This window comes from Podarcis raffonei, chromosome 4, assembly GCF_027172205.1.
Source record: "Podarcis raffonei isolate rPodRaf1 chromosome 4, rPodRaf1.pri, whole genome shotgun sequence".
Lineage (NCBI taxonomy): Eukaryota > Metazoa > Chordata > Lepidosauria > Squamata > Lacertidae > Podarcis > Podarcis raffonei.
In genome coordinates, this window is record NC_070605.1 from 37,711,470 (window position 1) to 37,734,505 (window position 23,036).

At 41.4% G+C, this 23,036-nt stretch overlaps 1 protein-coding gene across 5 annotated transcripts in view; it reads right to left on the minus strand.

The window, feature by feature from the left end:
* Positions 1–16,378: 16,378 nt before the first annotated feature.
* Positions 16,379–23,036, minus strand: part of CBLB (Cbl proto-oncogene B) — a 62,928-nt gene continuing 56,270 nt past the window's right edge. For all 5 annotated transcript variants that reach the window (XM_053386250.1, XM_053386248.1, XM_053386253.1 and 2 more), the window contains 2 exons: positions 22,533–22,652; positions 16,379–17,446 (listed from right to left, as the gene is read on the minus strand). In XM_053386250.1, the coding sequence (XP_053242225.1) occupies positions 17,184–17,446; positions 22,533–22,652 (383 nt within the window). In that variant the 3' untranslated portion in view covers positions 16,379–17,183. The remainder of the gene's footprint in view (positions 17,447–22,532; positions 22,653–23,036) is intronic.

A 23,036-nucleotide genomic window follows, 5' to 3' on the forward strand; every position in this document is an offset into this window, starting at 1 on the left:
GAGAAGAAAGTTATATACAGTGGTACCTTGGGTTACAGACGCTTCAGGTTACAGACTCCGCTAACCCAGAAATAATTCCTCGGGTTAAGAACTTTACCTCAAGATGAGAACAGAAACCACGTGGCAGCGCAGCGGCAGCAGGAGGCCCCATTATCTAAAGTGGTACCTCAGGTTAAGAACAGTTTCAGATTAAGAACGGACCTCCAGAACGAATTAAGTTCTTAACCCAAGGTACCACTGTACATTAAAAAAAGGAACGTGGGCTATTTGTAACAGATTGAGGAGAGGAGAAATCAAGTAACACCCACCCACACACCAACACGACAATGCTACACATAAGTTTCAAATTGGGATTAATGAAAGTAGAATCTATAACAAAGAACCGTCACCAAAATATAATAACAATGTCCACTTTTTATTAGTACCAGTAAAGTTCCCAGCAGGCACCAAACAAGGCTGTATTCTTGGCCCCACATCTATTTAATCTATTTTTGAAAGATATGAAACAACATCTACTCCTCGTGAATGGCCACCCTCCTAGGTTAGGACCTAAGGCAGTGGCTATACTTTTATATGCAGACGACACTCTCCTCTCCTGCACCAGAGTTGGGCTCCAAAGGTTTCTAAAAGCATTCTTTCATTACTGCCAAGGAAATCACCGAGCAATTAATTACTAAAAATCCAAGATCTTGGTATTTTTAAAGAGTTGGCATCCATCTAAATCAGGCTTCCTCAAGCTCGGCCCTCCAGATGTTTTTGGCCTACAACTCCCACAATCCCTAGCTATGGTCAGGGATGCTGGGAATTGTAGTCTCAAAACATCTGGAGGTCTGACTTTGAGGAAGTCTGATCTAAATGGTGTATTGTGATCAAGAAATTGAACAAGTTAAAAGCTTTAAATACTTAGGGATCACCTTTTATTACAATCTAAAATGGGTGACCCATCATAACAGGATAACCAACTTAGCTAAATGCTCTGCAGAATGAATTAAATGATTCTATTTTTTTGGATGGTAACCAGAATGTGCCTGCAGTGGTTAGGTTAGGACCTATAGTACAAAAAACTGTTTTGCAACTCCTTCATGGGATTCCCTTATGGATAACTGACTTTGACAACAAAGTTAAGGGTGTACAGGCATCCTTCTTCCGACAAACCATAGGAGTTCCAAAATGTTTCTTCTATCTGGCTATATGTGCAGAGTTAGGCCAGCATCTCTTAGAATCTAGGGGCTGGATTATGACTTCCAAATACTTCTTAAAAATTCACTTTAATACAGACCTGGAGAGTTCACTAACCTCTTTGTTGATAAATACACATAATTTTACATGGTTTTCTCATGTTGCCCTCAAATTTAGGAATATAGGGACTGCAATAGATTCCCTTCTTCTACAGGAATGGCCACAAATTTTCTCCCTCATCAAGCAGAGACTGCTAGACCATGAGATCCAAAAATTCTACCCCTCCCAGCCTTTTGTATGTTCATCTGCTTACTTAGGACTGCAGCCCCACCAGGGAATAATGCCTAATTGCTTTTATAACTTATATACTCCATCACATAGCTTTTGTGCTAGCTCGTCTAAATGCATTCCCCTCATCTGTTTTGTTCAGTAGGTTTAAAAAAAACAAAAACCCCTTCCAGAACATAGTCCGCTCCTGTAATAAGAAAACACCAGGTATAATACATCACTTGTTTTGGGATTGCCCTCTTCTCAACACCCTTCATAAAGATCTCCTAGTGACTCCCTTACAGCTTTTTAAAAAAAGAAAACGATTTACAAAGAGTCTGTAATCCAATATTTGTTGAAGGATGATACGCCCGGAACAAAGAAGATTGTTTCGGGGTATCTAGCAGAGATCTTTAAAGCTAAAGCTAAAATTGCCTGATTTATTCAGTGGTGGCTATCCAGTCTTTTCTGTATTGCATGTCTTTGGATTATTAATGTATTTACATGACTTTGTATGGTTTTATTGTTTAAACTTATGCCAATAAAGGCCAATAACATCAATAACATCCGAAACCCAGCAGACTGCACTTCACCACCGGGGTTAGATAGCTGTGGTGCTCCTGACGACTCTCTCTGTCATAGGCTGCTAGCACTTATCTTTCAGATTCTGTCCCATGCAGACTTCCTCAGCACCCCTCTCAGAGCAGTCCCCCCAGACTTCTCTCGTCCACTTTTGGAATTATGCCCTGTCCCTGGCACAATCAGAAGCCTCCTCCTCCTCCTTCTCAGTCCCCCTTCTCACTAGCCCAGTTGCTTGTCGATGACTGCCGACTCAATCTGTTGCTTAGCAACTTGGAGAAAAGGGGATCGTCAAGGCAAGCTGCTTCATCTTTGTTTCAAATGAAAATCAGCAAGTGAGTCCTGCTACAAAATGTTGCCATATATATATATATATATATATGGGGGCATCCCCCTTCCAGGACACACTGTTTCATTCTTCCTGCCTCACCCATGAAATGCTCACTGAGCATGCTCAATTCTTGTTTGGCTACTTCCCTGTATGTCCTTCCCCATAAAACAATAGTTAACCCTCAAAAGGTGTATCCTTTTATGGAACCTTGAAGATAGGCTCCATATATGCTTAACATATATGGACAGAGGACAGAGGTGCCTGGCGTGCTCTGGTCCATGGGGTCACGAAGAGTCGGACACGACTAAACGACTAAACAACAACAACAACAACAACAACATATGCTTAACATTTCTCCTATGCTTGGCGAAAGGAATTAATCATGTATGCTTTATACAAAATGTAACCATGATTAAGTATCCTATAGTCACATGTGTGCAAGTGTTATCAGTTTACTTTCAGACAAAAAGCTACATTTTTATGGAACTACACAGAATTCTTCAAAAAGTTAACTATGAAAATATCCAGGAAGCCTTTGCCAAGGTAGCCAGTTTTCATACACACTGCTTTCTCTCTTTTTCAAGTGCAGGTAGATAACTGCCTAGGCACAGAGTGTTTTAGCGTGCCAAATACCACACACTGGATTGTGAACAGTTGCAATGATCTAGGAGCTCGAGATCTTCATTCAACTCATTTGAACATTTAAATGACAAAATCAAATTGTGGCAATAACTCATTAAACATTTCTAAGAGAGCAGGAGAACAGCACTCTCTCAGAGCTTATGAGCCACAACCTCAACTACTGCAAATTAGCATGAAGCGAACAGTCAACAATTTGATCCTAAACGATTTTGCAAATTTGCTCCAATTGAGCATCAAATCATGCTATGAATTTCTAGATTGAAGGAACAGGGAGTCTGTGTGTTCATAAAGGGAGTGTGTTGCTTCCCTTCCACATCCCACTGTCAATATGGACACTATTTGAAAGCAGCGTTGCAATTGCGACACTTTTTTTTCCTCTTCCCCAAACGACCAGAGGGATGTGCTTTTCATTTTGAAATTAAGCCTTCTTGTAAACAAATCCTTCTTCAAATGTGGCATGATAGCTAGCTTGGTAAACAAAGTATGATACACTCATTCTATTTACAGCAAATCTCAGAAGGTTTAAAAGGATTTAGGATTCATCTCTCCAAATTAACACACATTCTGATTAGAAAAGTTACGTTATGGCATGATGCATCTCGCATTACAAGGGAGCTTTCCTAAAATGAAAGATAGAAAGAAAGGGTATGGCATCTCTTTCCTGAGTTGCCATCCCCAGCCCTTGTAATTAATCTGTCAAGCACGACAGCTTAAAACCCCGAGTTTAACACTTTGACATATCTCAGATTTTAAACAGCAACTTTACTTATCATTATTATGATGACTAATGCAAAGCTATTTGTTGGGAGATGGGAAGGAATGGAAGCACATCAACGAAAGCATTTTGCCTCATTTATATTCAGGGCTGGCTCTCCCAAGGTGGTACAGAATTCAACCGTGATCGTTTCTCATGTTTTTATTTGTGTGCAATTGGATGGAGAAGGGGTGCTTGGTACAAGAGGAGGGATGTGCTTAAGACATCCCAGTGGCCATTCCTTGAAGGATGTGCCTGCTCAGTACACAGGACTAAAGGACTCATTTCACCCAGTGAAACACTTGTGCAAAACACATGCCTATTATTTTATAAAGCCCCAATCATGGAATTGTAGAATTTGAAGGGACTACAAGGACCATCTTTTCCCCAAGTGGGGCTTAAACCCCTAACCCTGAGATTAAGAGTCTCAATGCTTCACCAGCTGAGCTATCCAGCATCCCTTTTAATTTTTTATCTTGCTTTTATATTGTTAAACACAACCGGGGAAGAGCCAATCTCAAATTTGGCAACTTTCAGTTTGATCGACCCATGTAGAAATTTATGTCTCAAGGACTTGCTTCCTTTCACAGGACGAAAAGAAAATCCAAGCCGCTCACTCGTCTGCACTAGCAGCACCACTTGCCAGTCATTAACTTCCCTCTCTCAGATCTTGAGAAGCCTATAAATCCTTTTTCCCTTGGACTCATATTTGGGATTTAAAAAAAAATCATTTATCTTCACTCGTGGTGCAAATTCTCCCCATCCTTCCCTACACCTCCCTCCGCTCATTTGTCTTCTTCTAAGTTGATCTCTAATTTGTTTTGCTTTTTTCAGTTTAACGGTCAAACACTGTTAATTAGACAATCTGGGAGTCTCCTTTCCAAAAGAAAGAAAGAAAGAAAAAAGTGATTGGCACAGGCAGTTAGACTCAAAGTGAGGGCACACCAGGTGGATAAAAGCTCCCCATTACGAGATGGCACAAAGAGGAGGGAGGGGGAGAGAAAGGAAAGATGGAGGGGGTGAACACACATTGGCAGGCATGACAGCCTGAAAGTAGCACAGAGACAGGAGAGCCGTGCAACCAAAATTAATCACGTTCACGGGAGAATATTGAAAGGAAATTGGGCTGCCAGGGCTTCGTTCCCACAGTGGATCAATAGCAAAAATAATCACAAGCCAAAGAGCATGAGATTACATTTAAAACAGGCAGAATAGAAAAGAACTCCCAAGGATGCAGAAGTATGGAAAAACTTAATCTTTTTGCAATTATTGGTCACGGGGGCTCAAAGGTCTTATGGCACATAAAGTGGCCTAGAGCTGCCAATGTGTGGTCTGTCACAAAGAGATGCACGTAGAGGCAGTACAAGTTCAGGAGGGTTTTTTCTCTCCAGTACTGGCCAGAATTGCAAAAACCAGAATCTCACAGATCCCTAGTTCCACCTCAAAGCTCGTCACTACTGGTCCAGTTCTGATGGCTGGTTACTTACAAAATTGATCAACTCTTTGTTTTGCTTTTAACACAAAAGTTAAAGGCAATTGAGGAATCATTCCACACATCCACAGGGTTTGCATGGCTTTAGATTCATCAGGATAGGTTTAGAGGATAGGCACTCAACCAGAGCAAACAGTACAGCAACAGCCCTAATGTAAGAACATAAGCACAGCTTGCGGGATCAGGCCAAAGGCCCATCTTAGTTCAGCATCCAGTTCTCATGGTGGCCATCCAGATTCCTGTGGGATACCCAAAAACAGGACCCAATCACAGGTCCACAGGGCAGATGGTTCATTCGGGTTCCCCTGGCCTACAAGCTGCTGCAGGAGGGAGAAAGAGCCAGTTTATTTTCTTACTGCGAACGTCCTTGAGTTAACTTTGGACATAAAACCTATGGGATGCGTTTGAGATGCTCCTTAAAGAGCAGGAAAGTGGCGAGCCTGGGAATATCTGAAGGAAATGAGTTCCAAACTGTAAAAAGGCAACATCAACAAGCTAATATTGTGCATCAAACTCCAAAGCTGAATCTAGAAGCTGGGCGCCAGTTCTGAAATTATACACAAACGGTTTATTTTAGTGGGTTTGTATGCCTGCATAGATAGCAAGTCCACTGATGTTACAGTACATTTCAGCTTAGCAGTTGCTTAATATTTCTAAACTACATTAATATCTCTGAAGATACCACTAAAACTTTTATTGGTTCTTTTATTCAGGTTTCGTGTGGCATCCTTCTGTTAGTTTGTTTTCCATCTAAATTGAAACATCTTGTTTTATTGTTTGTGATTATTATTCTTTGATAACGCTTATATTGCTTTATTACAGGACGCGGGTGGCGCTGTGGGTAAAACCTCAGCGCCTAGGACTTGCCAATTGCATGGTCAGCGGTTCGAATCCCCGCGGCGGGGTGCGCTCCCGTCGTTCGGTCTCAGCGCCTGCCAACCTAGCAGTTCGAAAGCACCCTCGGGTGCAAGTAGATAAATAGGGACCGCTTACCAGCAGGAAGGTAAATGGCGTTCCGTGTGCTGCACTGGCTCGCCAGATGCAGCTTGTCACGCTGGACACGTGACCCGGAAGTGTCTGCGAACAGCGCTGGCTCCCGGCCCATAGAGTGAGATGAGCGCACAACCCTAGAGTCTGGCAAGACTGGCCCGAACGGGCAGGGGTACCTTTACCTATATTGCTTTATTGGTTGCAAAGTTAGCTTCAGGGCTTTCCCCCAATTTTTTAATGGAAAGGCAAGACAACACATTTATTTAAGTATGTTAACCCTATTCTTGGAGATGAACAGAACTATTTATTGTTCACAAAAGAATGGCGAGGCATAGCAGAGATCTATAGTCTACAAGTACCACAGCATTTGCACCTGCTAGTGAAGATCACCAGACCACCTTTTCTAATGATGTTCAGTGCAGACCAAAATTTTATTTTATTTTAAAAGTATTTTAAATCAACGTGCAAGTCTTTTGGGGTCGTATTTTGTGCTCCTTTATTGCCTGTTGCTTTTGCTGCTGTTCAGATATATTAAAAAGTTTTACATGGTTTCAGGTGCTTAAAAAAAAAGGCAGAAGGGGAAATATGCTTCATAAAACATAGATATAATAGGTAGCCGCAGGGCAAGATATTTGTTACAAAACACAGATTTCCAATTATGTCACTAATCACTGAGTAATTAGTATGAGCTTCAACATTAATTAATAATACAATCCTTAATGACATTATGCTAAAGTCCTATGCAGTTTGAGACACAAAACTGAACAGGACCTCTGCATAATGTCATTAGGATTGATTTGCACTCTGAGATGAGAGTTAGCTAGACAAAGCAGGAAATCTATGGCTGGTTCATATGCATGCCTAAATCACTTGATTTCTGATCACTTCACAATAAATTCATTGCAACCAGCTCCATTAGGAGCCACTTTTGCCCTGTTCAAGCATTTAAAATCACCCCATTGCATGAGGATATATTGTGGAATGGCCCTTACTGGCCTGCCATGATCTTGCACTATAAGCACATTGGGGGAATACTTCCAACAAGGAAACCCACCTGAGATGTGTAGGCTCTCTCTGTGATCTGGAGTCCTGCAGCTGGTAGGAGTCAAAGCAGCAATGACAGGACCAGAAGGCAGTGTCTGGTTCTCTTCCTTGTAATGCTGTGATTTTAACACCTCAATAGAACTTTGGTCTGTCCTCCAGATGTTGTTGGGACTATAAAGGCCATCAGCCCCAGCCAGCAGTGTGTTGTAGTTCAACAACATCTGGAAGGCAACAGGTTGGTGAAGCCTTGTTTAAGGAATGCGAGAAATTAAAATTCCCACACATAACAGAAGTCACCATTGATGCATCAGTCATTAAGTGTTGACCGTTCATATGGGAACCATCCCTTAGGCTTAGGCTGAAACCCTCCATCAACATCGCTTCCTCCATCATCTGATTTGAGGATTAGCCAGATGCACTCACCTGCAAGCTGGTTACTGCCTCATCCTCCAGACAAATCTGTTTATCATGCTGAAAATAAGAAACGCCCATGTGTACTTTCTTCTTCCCTTGTGTTTCTTGTTATGTTGGCCAGTTTGATGGTGCAAGCTGGTGGGGAGCGATTCATTCAATTCAGAGTGCTTTATAGGACCGTAGAGGTTATGAACACAGAATTACATCAATATCACATTTTCCATCTAAGGTTCCCAACGTGGGGCACACGCCCCACAGGGGGGCAATTTGATTTTTAAGGGGGGAAATTTGAGGATGAGTTATTAACAGTGAGTGGCCTTTTAGGCTTCCTCCATGTGAATAGGAGTTCACTTTTTGAATAGTAAGAATTATATGTCCGGGGGGGGGGGGGCATCAGGATTTTAGAGATGTTTAGGTGGGGCATGGCCAAAAAAGGGAACCACTGATCTAGAAGGTGCTTGAAGCAATATTGTCACAACAGAAGACTTGCAATTAAACAAAAGACACATGCATTTAAATCTTTTAAAGTATCTAACCCTCTTGAACTTTGCAGCCCCCAAAATGTTGCTTCTTCCCACACAGGAGCCTTTTAAGAGAAACCTTAAACACTGGTCAGGAGGGGTTGTGGACCGCTGTTTTCAGGCAAGAGTGCAACAGCTGAAAGGAGTTTCAAACTTCGATTTATAAAAAGCTCTTGAAAAGGAAGGCCAGCTCTTTAGCACAAAGGAAGGGAGAGAGATGAGGCCTGCTTGAAGAAGAGCCAAGCCCTTGCAATACATAGTAATGCCTGTGCTCTTGAGACAATGAGAGGAATGTCACGGCCTTCACCTCTCAGTTGAACTCTTCATTATGGGACAGTTGACAGAGCTGCAGCTTTCCTTCTAAGTCAGTTGATTTAATTTATGATATGAGCTGTGGGACAAGATGTTTAACTGAAACTAATGAGAGGATGCGGACTGAAATCAATAGCATAGGTGAGCTGGGGCTTTTGTTCCGTCCAGCCTTTCTTCTTTCCCATTGTGTTACCCCAGATATATTAGGTATTGACTACCGCTGCTGAAGGCAAGCATTTCAAATAACTCGAAATGAAACAGACAGCTTACTCTGTCCAGATGCCAATACGTCTTTTACTCAGGCATCTTTCACAAAAGCACAGAGCCAGGCATGAGTTTTGAGGGTGCGGATAGACATATAGATTTACTTCAAAATTCAGTACACGATTCATATGCAACACAAGTTTTTAGAAGAGTGGCCTGGTTAGTCTATTGCAACAAAAACAATGGAAAACCTGTTGCATCCTAGCATTTTATTGCAGTCTTCGCTTTTGTAGATTGTGGCCCAAGTTTGTCAGATGAAATGGTCTAGACTAGTGCTTCTCAAGCTATCTGAACATTCAGGTAGGACTTTTTGAGGGTGCAGGTAGCTACAGAGGGAAGTAGGAGCCAGGGAAATTTTCCTTCTGTGAACTTCCCTTCTGCAAAATTTTCTTAGAACGGGTCTGCGAACCACCCCTTTGAGTAGCACTGGCCTGAACAATCAAAGGTAGGAACTATCACATACTAAAACCAACTTGAATGAAGTTTCGTCACGTTCAGCATCTACATCAAGGCTAAGTTGCAAATTTTGGATTCACCGAGACTTAGTGCCTCATCAGAGGTAAGTGCATGTTGGTACTTACTGTGATAAGTTCCTTCTCCATAGGGAAGAAGGGGGTCCTGTGTGGGTTGCCACTACCCATTCTCAGCAAGGGCCATGGCAGTGTGCAGACAGCTCTGGCTTAAACAGTGGCAGGCAGATGCCAACGCCATTCTGGCCAGGGACCCCTTCGAAGGAGACAAGCTATTTGGGGAGGGGCTGGAAAACACCCTGGCAGAGACCATGTTAACTCTGAAGTAAGGATTGAGAGAAAGGGTAAGAAGGGAAATTATTCCTCCTTTGGCGCCTACAAAGTCTCCTTCAACAACAAGGCCTAGAAGTCCTCTGGGTGGGCAGGTGGGGTTCTTCTCAAACAGAAACCAGAATAACCAGAACTCCTTCTTCAACAGGCCTTAAGATAGTTACTACAAGAGGCAGCAACAGACCTGACTCCGACCAGCTTCCAGGGAAGGGGGGAGCTGCAGCACTTCCTCAGTTACTGGAGGCCACAACTACCGTATTTTTCGCCCTATAGGACACACTTTTTCCCTTCCAAAAATGAAGGGGAAATGTGTGTGCGTCCTATGGGGCAAATGCAGGCTTTCGCTGAAGCCTGGAGAGCGAGAGGGGTTGGTGCGCACCGACCCCTCTCACTCTCCAGGCTTCGCGCAGCTCTCCGCAAGGCGCGGGAGCCCGGCGCTGGGCTCCAGCGGCTTGCGGAGAGTTGCCTGCATGCTGAAGGCTGGGCGCGCTGAGCTCAGCGCGCCCAGACTTCGCGCAGCTCTCTGCAAAGCGCGGGAGCCTGGCGCGGGCTCCCACGGCTTGCGGAGAGTTGCCTGTTCTGTTGGCCCCAGCCCCGCACCTGGAGGGGAAATAAAAAAATTTTTCCTTTATTTCCCCCTTTAAAAACTAGGTGCGCCTTATGGGACAGTGCGTCCTATAGGACGAAAAATGCGGTACCTACCGTATTGCTCAGCACCATCCACCAGGATTACAGGATAGAATTTGACCAGCTACTCCCTCCCCATTTCCCCCCTTTGCTCCTGATGCTTCAGGCACTCCAGCATTTGCTGGATATCAGGGCAACAGAGCATGTGGCAGAACCACAGAGGGGATCTGACTGCTACTCTATTTTGTTAATGGTTCCAAAGGAGGTGTAAAAATGGAAGGCCATCCTGGATCGCAAGAGGGTCAATCAGTATTTGAACCAGGACATCTGCTCAGACTCTCTTCAACAAGTTGAAAGTATATAAGAGACCCTAGTGTCTACAAAGCCACAGCTTTGTGGTGAACTTGGGGGGGGGGGGACTCAGCACGGATCATGGTGCACGGGGCAGCAGTAATAGACACCAAGTAGGGCATGGTTAGCCTTCATCAGAGCACACAGCCAAGATTTGGAGGACAGTCCGACAGGTCCTGAGAGCAAAGAGCACGGACATCCTTCAGCTGGCCCAACTACAGGGGCCCATGAAAGATAAATGTGCATTCAATCATCTTAATACATGACAACCTAATAGTCTTCAGAGTTTATTGATTTTCCATTTGGTCCAATACCTACCCATGAAAGCATGAGTGGGGAAAATGCTTATGTTAGACAACAATTCTTGTTTTATTGTGGATCATTCTGATTTGATTGTTGTGGATAGCCACATTTCCCTGTATGACGGACATCATACATGGGGCACATTTGAAAATCTGCTGAATTAAAAATAAATTCTTCAGTCTGATTCCAACAACTGCACCATTCGCAGATCCTCATGTTGGCTGCCGTGGATGAGAGCTGCCAACCATTGACCTGCCATTTTATGGAGAAAGTTCACATTACAACCCGTGACAAATACAGTGGTACCTCGGGTTAAGTACTTAATTCGTTCCGGAGGTCTATTCTTAACCTGAAACTGTTCTTAACCTGAAGCACCACTTTAGCTAATGGGGCCTCCTGCTGCTGCCACACCGCCGGAGCACGATTTCTGTTCTTATCCTGAAGCAAAGTTCTTAACCCGAGGTATTATTTCTGGGTTAGCAGAGTATGTAACCTGAAGCATATGTAACCCAAGCTACCACTGCATTACAAACAAATCTAACAAGGTATAGTATACAGTTGCTTCAAGAATGGAGTTTGGGGCTATCAATGTTATTTTTACTGTGGGCTCATGAAAGCCCCACGTTTCAGTAACTTGTTTAAAGAGTAAGTTGCCAACTTTCCACCTGGTACATTACTCATCATCCATATCAACTGATAGCCTTCCACAGGCTCCATAGCATTCTCAAAAGTGTTGTCAAAAGGAGCATTATGCAATTCCTTTTTAAAATGATTGCTTATCGTTCCCCAGCACTTAAGGTTCCTTGCTTCAGCAGAACCCTTTATCTTGCATTAAGACTTAGCAGTCTATTCTAACTTAAGAGAATGGATCTGATTTCTGTTTTACATTGGGTTCTTGAAAACCATGAACTGAGTTGTTTCAAATACTTGTTTGAATAGCTTCATAGTATTATTACAACTCAACTTTTAATTGCTAACAGAAGATGAAATGCCCAACTCTCTTCTAAGCCAAAAGTAGTATGTGTTAAGAGTGCTATCTAGTGGACACCTCCTCTGAAGATGAAACCAGAATGAGTGCTAGCTTTTCCTTAAGAAAACTGAAATGCCAGCCACCAAGACAGGGACTAAAAAGATGCAAAGTGATTTAAGCTGGGCAAGAAGTCCACACACACAGATCACATCCCTACAAGGATTCGGACAGAGAAAGTGAAGTGCTACGATGCTGGAGGAACCAGATAATAGAAGAGAATAAAACAATTGTATCTCATCAGTGATCCCATTCTCAGAGAAAGAAGCCAGTTATTCTATATACAGTTGTCACTAGACAATTTATGAGGTAGTCCCAGACACACTATAACATACTATTGTTACATATCCCCAGTCTTATAAAACAAAATGAATCCTATTTTGCTCATCAAACTTGAGTTTCTCAAATAGGCCCCCATGCCACAAAGGAAGACACTTTTGAAACTGATACACCTTTTAAAAGTAGTCTGTGTTATGGCATGGTGGTCTGTTGTTTAAAGGCGGAAATGCCATGATGTGAAGTCCTCAAGTATGTCTATCATCGCTCTTTGGAGTCTGACCATTTTTTTTTAAGGAATCTATTATGCAAATGGTGTATTCACTCAACATACAAGGACTATAACCAGAACTTTAACAGGAACACTATTCCTATGCAAGACCAATGGAAACTCACAATTGTTATGCAAACACACACACATGAACTTGAGAACATGATTATTAAGTCCAGTGGTACAGAAGTTTCCTGGATATCAACATATTATTAAAAAATTGTTCATCTTCACAAGTCCATATAAATAATATCAAATCCATCCATTTGCAGGTTAACTGTGGAAATGACACGATGCTTGGGTAAAACAAGTTAATAAACACACTCCAAGAAAATGTATGATTCTGTTAACATTTTTATAAAATACCTTACAAGAACAGATAAAGTAATTTGAGGTTACATAATATTCAGAATTGAAAAAAGAATGTTGAATAAAATAGGAATTGATCACATCACTATGTTTGCCACGTTAGACAAGTTTATAAAAAGGCTTTTTTCAGATAAAATAGTTATTTAGAAGATAAACCTTCAAAAATGAAAACTATTGCAGTCCTTTCAAGAAACCAGTCCTAGAAGCACTACGTTCCAGGTCAACAGGCAGTACCTGATTAAAAACACACTTATCTGCTTCCAAGTTTGTCAAGCTTTTAAGACACAAATTAAAATATTTACCAGGTCAGTGCAAAGTAAAGCTTCAAGCTGGAAATATGATTCTGGTACAAATAAATTCACATTATGAAAAATCCTCAAGCACACACATGGGATTTAAGCAAACCTGGCACAAGACTAGTTGGCTATTTGAGGACACTGATCAAGCACTAAAATGGCAGCTCATTTAACAGACGTTGAGTTTGCTTGCATTACATATTGTCTGCATTGTTGATGTGCCCCATCATCTGAGTCAGCAATTTTAGAATTCTTTAGCAGAAAGCTGACACTATGTTGAAATGATTAATTAAAGCTCTTGAGTGAGTCTTGGATGTAGGAACAGGACCACCATTCTGAGTAGCTTAAATACCTCTGAAATTGATTGAGAATTATGTGCTACCAAACACAACAGTGTGCTTAAATATGTGTGAATATTTGTATGAACAAGCCCTTTTTCTGTGGTAATGTAGAGACCTTGTTCAGAACAGAACTCTTGCCATATTATTCTGCTAATTCATGAGCAATAACCAAACCATCAGAGAGCTAATTTTGCATGGCTATATTATTAAGAATGCTTTTCAGGACCATTCTGTCATCCATGGGATGACTTAGATTGAGTAGGCATTAATGTGGACATTCTTCACTGGGATATGATGGCCTTGTAACCTCTTCAAAGACTTTATGAATCCTAGACTCATTAGATCCAGACTTGGGACAGTTTATGACAGGCTTCCTCAACCTCGGCCCTCCAGATGTTTTTGGCCTACAACTCCCATGATCCCTAGCTAGCAGGACCAGTGGTCAGGGATGATGGGAGTTGTAGTCTCAAAACATCTGGAGGGCCGAGTTTGAGGAAGCCTGGTTTATGAGTATGTTGACACATTCTTTCACAAGCCTTCATCTACTGGAGTCATCCCAGTAACACAAAACACCCCACTGCGCACTTTAGGAGAGTAGAATTAGTGCTTTTCCTAAATACCCATACCAGTTGTTCTCAAAGTGGGCAGTACTGCCCGCGAAGGGATGGTGGAATTACCTAGCGTGGGCATTAAGAGGCAAGGGGATGCTGAAGGTGCAAATGACTGTCAGACTTTGAAAAGCAGGCATCACTGGATCAAATGCATCAAAAAAATTTACTTTAAATAATTTAATCGGATTGTGAATAAATGTGCAATTAATCGTTACTGTTTCGAATTTTATTGTTTATTCTCTTCCTTTGTGGGTTGTACATACCACTATTTGAATAATGCTTTTTATAAGGTAGGGTAGAAGGGCACTGGGGCTGAGTTTATGGAACCCAGAGGGTGGTGCCCCCAAACAGTTTGGGACCCACTGACCTATGCTAAAAACAATCATCTCTACTGCAATTGAAGGTCTTGTGCTATGACAAGTAGTCCTTTCCCTCTTGATAATATATTAATCTTTTTAAATGGCAGAATATAACTTGTGTTTTCTGTAGGAAAATTGCAGCTTTTTAACTTAGCAGCATATCAACAAGGTTCTTATGAATTAGAAGGCTCAAAACCAGTCTTAATGATCCTTTTCGGGACTTATCCAAAAGTCTCTTCATGAGGACCAAAGAGATAGCCAAGTATGATTGCACAGAATTACAATTTGAACAGTTTAGAAGTGGGTATGTCATATGTTCAGATCTTTATGAAAGAATATAGGATATGAAAAATTGGAATTCCAATATAAATTATATTTAAAATTTGTCACCATAAATGAGCTAGAGTGCCAAAATCAAATCAAGTAGTGTTGTGACAATGGGTTGCTAGGTGAAAGACCTCAAAACTGACCCAAGGGAAAGGGCTGAGGATGTGCACCACAAACTGAGATGTCCCTGATCTTGCCTAATCTGATTTCTGGAAATTGGATCACAGCCTTAATTTTGGAGACCTGGTTCCTGATTCCCTCCTTGCAGTACTTTTTTCCACTAGTCTATATTCAATTAGGAACAGGAGTTCCTCTGAAAGATTGCATCTGTTTTTATAAAGTCACAACAGCTTCATTGGATGTTGAATCACTAGGCCAGGTGATGTTGGGCATGTCACATATGGTGGTAGGGCTGAAGAGATGGGTGCCTTATATTGGCTCTAAACCAGGGGCAAGGAACCTATGAACATCTAGAAAAGGAGTGAGGAACCCTCAGGCCTCTCTGTCTGGCTTTGGGACACTCCCTGGACCCTTCCTTCCTCAGACCACATTCCTCACTGGACCTGCTCCATGCCTTCCTTGAGTGCTTGTGCTCATCTGGAATGTAGTCTTCAACAGTGACCATGTCATGCTTGCCTTGATCAAGGATGCAGATGTGTACATAAATTTCTGTCTGCATGGCTGAAATGTAGCCTATTATTCAAAGGTAAGAGTCACATCCATTGCTTCACCACTTTTGCTGCTGCCCCACTCTTCAGAAGTATGCGGATCCCAGAAGGTTCCTCACAAGAGAATGTAGGCCTTGGGTTGAAAAATGATCCCCACCCCTCGCTGTAGATGTTGTTGAACTCCAGCTTCCATAAGGCGAAGCCAACTTGGCCAATGATTACGGAGGAAAGGAGTTGCAGTCCAGCAACATTTGTGTAGCCACACCTTCCTCATTCCTGCTCTGAACACAATTGTGGTATCAGAGCAGTCAGTGTATTCAGACTGTATTCTTCACAGCAGCTGCATGAGCAATAGACGATATGCATTTTCCCCATCTCAAACCTTGAATTCATTTGGACCACCTGTCATTCCGGCTAAACAATGTTAGGGAGTGTATGTGAAAGTAAAGGGGGAGACTTCAATGTTGACAAGAGAAGGAAGAATGAGAGGACATGTGGATTTTTTTCTGGAGCTTACCAATAACACTTCATTTAAGAAGTTGAAGGTCTTGATTTAGCCTGTGCTTTGGAACGTCACAGTGTGGGGTACCACTAGGAACTCAAGGCAAACATATTTAAGGTATCTCCAAAAAGGAAAATCTTGCGCAATTGGTTGATCTTGGCACTGAATGTGCTTTTAAGGTAATAATGTGAGCTTTGAAGAAATAGTGCCACAATAATTGCATTTGGATTCAACAGTGCAAAGATTCAAAGTACCTGTGTTAATATGAACTTGTCCCCAAAGCTGTGATGAATCAGCAAATAATTCTTCACACAGGAAATTAACTGATCCCACCTGGTCTACCTGGTCACTGCTAATATAACTCGACACAATGGATCTATTTGGCATGCCTGATAATATTCAAGGCATGAACATGGGCACCTTTCATCAAGCTCATCATGGAATGAAGGGCTAATCTGAAATGCATACAAATGGATTTTTAGTATATGTTCCAGGTACAATTTACATTTCAGGGAAACTATCATATAATGCAATTTAATATTGTGAACGTTTAATTTATTTTAAAATTGAAGCCATCTAGACCTTGAAAGTTATCGGCCATATGTCAAAGAAAAGCTGCCCACTGTTGCAGTCAAAATGCCCTCCAAGAGGCAGACCAAAGACAAAACAATGTATTACACATTCAATTTTCTCTCTCTCAATAGCAAAGATACAACAGTAGGGAAAAATCAGTAGTGAAGGCCACATTTTCCCTTGCATTTGCTTGATGCTAAAATGCAAAAGGAAAGAAAAAGGAAAAAAAAGAGATTAAAGCTTCTTTAAAAGAAAAAATGGAGAGAAGAAATAAGTGACTTATAGTTGATGGGGCAAGTCAGTACAAAAACAGCTGGAAATGCTACACAAGAGTAGAAAATATGAACAAGAACAAAGGAGGACTATCAGCTTGAAAATGGTCACTCACCACCTTGTAAACATGAAAATGCATTTCACAGATTAAAAGTTTATGGGAAGTAAACTTCTTTAAATTATTTGTCAGTTCAACCCTGATTCAAAAAAGTATGGCTAGCAAAAATACAGACGATCAAATCCACTTATGTCTTGAAAGGAGCAGTTTCCCCTCCCTGAAAAACTGCTGGAACTCTACTCTTTGAAAATGTCTCGAGAATAATCTCTCTCTTGCACGCAGTGTTGCACTTGCATGTTAGCTCTCAAGTTCACACTCACAAACTTCAGAAGGACAGGCTTGCTGCAAGGTTTTCCACACTGCTATAGATTGAGACGTGGGGAAATGGTCGGAGGAAAGCAGGCAAATTCTCTTAGAATGCTCCGTGCTACATCAAGGTTATTTTGGGCTATTTCAAGCGCCCGCTTCACTTCTTCAAAGGAATAGCCTTCTCCCATAAGTTTTGCAATTTTTGCATCAACATTTTCTATAGATGGGTCAGAGTTATGTGCCTTCCTATGGTGTATTTCTGGAGCAGTCCGGCGGGGCAGTGGTTTAGGAGGTCTGGCTGGTGCTTGTGAACCATCTGCACAAGAAGAAAATCAAAAGAAAAACACAATTTGATATTCAATAAATTTAACGAAAACCAACATTCTTAGTTATTCACAGCCAATGTTTCTGTGTGGAATTTTTTATTAATTAGCTTAATTTGTTAGGGTGCTGGGGAAGTGTTTGCAGCAAACCTGAATCATCGTATGTCATTTTTATTTTTACACATACTGTTTCCTAAATGCACCATACGATTACACTTAATGAAGAATAAGGTAATACGAGACAGCAGATCACTGATAATCAAGATTGGGACTAAATCTGGCTTCTTGCCTTTTTAAATCTAAGGACCAATCTTACATAGTTATCAAAGCTCACAATGAAACCTGAACGGAATTGGAAATCTGGTACAAGGTCATGTAACAAAACAATCCACCATCGAAATGATTTTCCATTTTATTTGGTGGCAGAATTAGTCATACGTGCCTGTAGCCAACAGCAGAAAAAGAAAGGACACAATCAGTCAAAATTAAGCTTCTTAAATCCCATTGGTTTCAGTGCAAGAACTAAGCTAGGGTTTAAATATCTTCCATGGATATCAACTATGGAGTGTTCAGCTTTATGTCTTCACCACACAATTTGCAATTTTACAAAGAACATAAAAAAAACCATGAAAGCAATTTCTATGGTGATAGATGGCTGATATTTAGGAAAGAAGCAGGAACTGGCATGGCCAACACATTCTCCAGTAAATGAAGAGGAAGAGATGGCACTGCAGGACCTTGTCTATCAGCTCTCCTGAAAAACTAGCCCAATCAGGCTCCTCCCTCATCACACCAGCCATTCCACTAGACTAAAGAAGAGAGAAGATTGGGGTTTCCGGCCACGCCCATTATCAATGGCGGATGTTCTTCATAGCCCTCTGGGGGCTGGGAAGAAGTTCAGGCAGGGGAAAGAGGAAATCCTCGTAATGCTCCCCAGTGGAGTCTGGGGAGTTTACAGTATCTTGCAGTGCCATGCAATCCTGTGTCTGCCAACTTGAAAGGCAGAGTGGGAGTGACCTGGGGGGGGGTGTCCCTGCTATGGATGATCCTCCGCTACCGGCATGGTTTGTGGATGGTTTCTCCTTAATCTGAACAACTGGCTTTAATCAAGAGGCGCTCCTGGACCAAGTGAAGGATGACAACTGGACACTAAATAAGAAATGATGCTGCTACGGGAGGAAATGATCAACATGTGTTTGCAACAGGAGCAGAAAACCCGATTTTAAGAAATTGTATTAAAGTAATTTGGCTTAATTTGTAATAATTTGTGGAAATTATAAAAATAAATTTAGAGGGAGAGAAAGAAAGAGAAGGCTGGGGGACAGCTCCATTGACATAGCTGAGAAACCAGTAACAGATGGTGTCTTTTTGAACTGTTGCCTTTCAGCTGGTCACTACAAGGGCTCTATAGCTACTAACTAGTGTTTGAGTTTGTCCCCCCTTCCCCCCCCCAAAAAAAATTCCTTTTTCCTATTGGGTTGTGTCCCTCAGATTATAAACCCAAGGGCAAGGGCTGTCTTATTATATATCACGGATGGGGAACATAGAGTCTTAGAACATCTGGAGTGTGACCACTCCCATCATTTTTACACATGATAAATTAGTGATTAATTTGTCATATTTTAAGGTTCTCATTCTGCCAAATAATTAAACCGATTCTGATCGCCCATAAAATGAGCTGGAATGAATATAAAATGTGCATTATGTGTTGAATTGTTCCAGAATACAAATGCTATCCACAAGTGTTTTATTCAATTCAGGTTAAAGGTGGAACAGTTCCTCATGAATATTATTAATTACACAGACTATAAATCCAATAAAAAACTTTCCAGTTTATACTATGACATGATTTAGTACACAGATTTTCATTTAATTCAGCTTAAATTGAAAGTATTGATACAATTCACACTGCATCATTATTTGTAGTGCTGGTTGAAACTCATGGGTATTTTAGAAGATTGTGGTAGAAATCTTCAAAATAATGTAGCCCACACAAATATCAAGACTATAAGTACGTCATGCAGCAATTTGGTTAACGTTTAAAAAAGAAATTTGGCTGGGATCAGAAGGACCACCAATAATGGAAAACAATTAGCTCAAGTTAAAGAATCACACCCTAAGTAAGTTAAAGCATGGATAAAGTTAACTATGCAAGCTTTAATGTGGCATTTTATAAAGAGAACTGTTTTGTGTTCATTGTGGACTAGAGCAGGGGGTGGGGAGCCTCTGGCCCATGGGCCAATCTTGGCCCACCAGGGAGTCCAATTTGGCACTGCCTCAGTTGGCATCACTTGTGACATCAGCGGATGGTGGGAGGGCAGGGAATTCAGCACTTCCTGCAGGTTGAGCAATGCTGAATTCCAGCAGGGAACAGGCACCAATTCATGGGTTAAATCCTGCCGTGTTGGATGCAGGTGAGTGACAGATTGGCTATGAGATGCCTGTTAAATGCTGGCTTCTTTCTCCCCATCCCCCAATGGGGAGAGCAAAAATAATGGCTTTGCTACCCCTGTGCTTTGTGAAGTGCTGAGCACAGAGCTCACAACAGCATTTGTGCTGCTGTTTCTAAAAGCCTGACAGCAAGCTGGCTGTGAGGCACCTGGGAACACAGTGCAAGGGCTTTTGGCAGGTCAGCGGGACAACCAACCTGTTCATCTTGTCATGCAATAATGACAATATGTGACTAAGAGTTAGGCAGGCCCACCCACCTCTCAAATTTGGCCCCTTGGAGTAAAAAAATAATAATGTATCAATTCTTGGAATATAATGAAAGAACCCCAGCTGCAGCCATGGTCTTCTGAGGGGAAAACTTCTAAAATCCTAGTTAATATTTATCATTGAAATGTTTAGGAATAAGGAGTTCATTTCTCAACACCAGCTATGTTTATCTAAAAAGGAACTATCTTCAGTTAGGTATGTTTTGTCTGTAATGTCTGTTTCCAATTACAGTGGTACCTCGGGTTAAGTACTTAATTTGTTCCGGAGGTCCGTTCTTAACCTGAAGCTATTCTTAACCTGAAGCACCACTTTAGCTAATGGGGCCTCCTGCTGCCGCTGCTGCCATGCCACCGCCGCACGATTTCTGTTCTCATCCTGAAACAAAGTTCTTAACCCGAGGTACTATTTCTGGGTTAGCGAAGTCTGTAACCTGAAGCGTATGTAACCCAAAACGTATGTAACCCGAGGTACTACTGTACCTGAAACTATACTTCATTAGTCTAGGTCTACAAATGAACACTCAATACACTGCACTGTGTAATCTTATTTGGTGGAATGCAATATGTATCTATGTTAGTGGCTTTTCTATTTTCAAGTGTTGTATTCTAAGGTGTGTAAATGATAAACGGGCAAGTGTATTTAAATGCCTCATACAACCAGGTCCAATTTTTAAAAATATACATATTAATACTAGGCTTCGGCTTGCAGAACTACATTTCCATCTAACATCATGGGAATGTAGGGTCAAGTTTTCACAATGTGCATATGCTGCCTGGGCAGCTGCTGTTGCATTCAATAACTGTCCAAACTATGAACTCGTGGAGTACAAATCACATACTTTGCACATTCCTGAGGGATCTTGGGAGAATTCTGGTTGGCATAATGGGCACTCTTCTTAATATCTTAGGTTACTCTGTGGAATGCAGATATCACTTAAGTGGTTGACAGGATGGCTCCCAAGTGCCTTCTCTTGCTAGGTAGAGCCTGTTCAGCTACCTCACGTAACTGAGCAGGCAGGGAGAATGCCAGAAAATAAGCAGCAAAACTCACTGTGACTCTGACCTAACAAAATTCAGAGCTCATTATCAATCATATTCTGTGGTGGTGACGACAGTGAAGAAGTAATACTTCTCCACAGCTACTGTGTCCATACAATGCCTCTTACAAGAGCTTTTCTGAGTGATTCATGGCCTACTTTGACTTGGCCCAGCTGACAACGTCAAGTTTGATGCATTTACTAAGTGATGATGTGTATACTACTTTGAGGACAAGCTCACTCATGTACGCTGTGATTTGATGCTAATGTTGTGAAAGTTCTAGCTTGTGATAAAGTGCCCCATTTGATCCTGTGTTACTGGATGAATTTCAGTTGCAGTAGCGGCAGGACACAGGCAAGGCTCTTGAACAAACACACCCAATTCAGGTGAGGCAGTGGAAATGTTAAAATGGCCACACAGAGGTGCATCTTGCATCTTTATATCTTCATCATACAGTTTCTGTCACATACTGAAGATACACTTCTTTATCCTGGCCTTTTGACATCTGAGATGTATATTTGCATGACTCACCCTATATTACAGATAGGTAGCCGTGTTGGTCTGCCATAGTCAAAACAAAAAAAATTTTTCCTTCCAGTAGCACCTTAAAGACCAACTAAGTTAGTTCTTGGTATGAGCTTTCGTGTGCATGCACACTTCTTCAGATACAGTGTATCTGAAGAAGTGTGCATGCACACGAAAGCTCATACCAAGAACTAACTTAGTTGGTCTTTAAGGTGCTACTGGAAGGAAAAAATTTTTTTGTTTTCACCCTATATTGTGATTGTAACTTGTTTAAAACTGCTTTTAACATTGTAGCTTAAATTGTTGAAACCCTTCCTGGGGCCTTGTGGTGAAAGGTATATACATAATGTTAGTAATAAACCATCAGTCGGACCATACACCAAGATCTTCTCCTGAGGCATTCTTGTGGTTGCCCTGCCATCTGAGATGTGACAGGCAGGGACTAGAAGAGGCTATTCTTAGTTGTGGCACACCCCTCGTGCTGTTCCTGCAATATTTTCCTAGACCTTATTTCATATAGTATGATTTCCGTTTGTCTATATGTAATATTACCTTCGAGTAGGGAGGGAAACCAGTATGTAGTGTGGACCTGAGATCAGCTATCTCTCTAATAAAGTAATTACAATAGAAGTTCAGATAAAGATGGACAGTGTAAATGCCATAGATCACCAATTTCAAATGTTTTCTTTCCTTATAGTAATTCATTGTGTTCAGTATCACAAAAAGGACAAAGTTATCAATTTGTTCTTTGGGGGAGAAGGTGGCAAAGAAATGGTTCTGTATACTGTGCTTTGCTTACCTGAACAAGATGGAAGCTGGTCATAGTCCTGCGATGTTCTGTGTGTTTTCATATTTTCACCAGTTAATCTTCGAACTGGAGGTAAAGGAACTAAGCCATTTACAGGATCAAAGAAAAGATCTATACAATTTTAAAAACAAAAGGAAATTTTATGTTCCTAGGGCAATTATAGTAATCAAAGAATATGAAGATTAGAAATGAATACAAATGAGATCACTGGTGGACTAATAAATATAGGCTTAATTCAAATGTCACAAAACATGCTATGGAATTGTGCACTCATACATACCTACATGCAGATTTCTCCTTTCCTCCCATGCTATGTAAATCACAATCAGACGAAAAAGGATTTTATTTCTTCTAAACTATGGTTTGCAAACCTATTTCAACATATACTTTCAAAGGAAGGTTGGGCTAGAGCGGCTGTGCATTTTTGCCTCCAAATCTCAAGGTGAAAAATACAAATAGGCCTCTGGTGGCTACCCTACATCAAACCTTCTATGC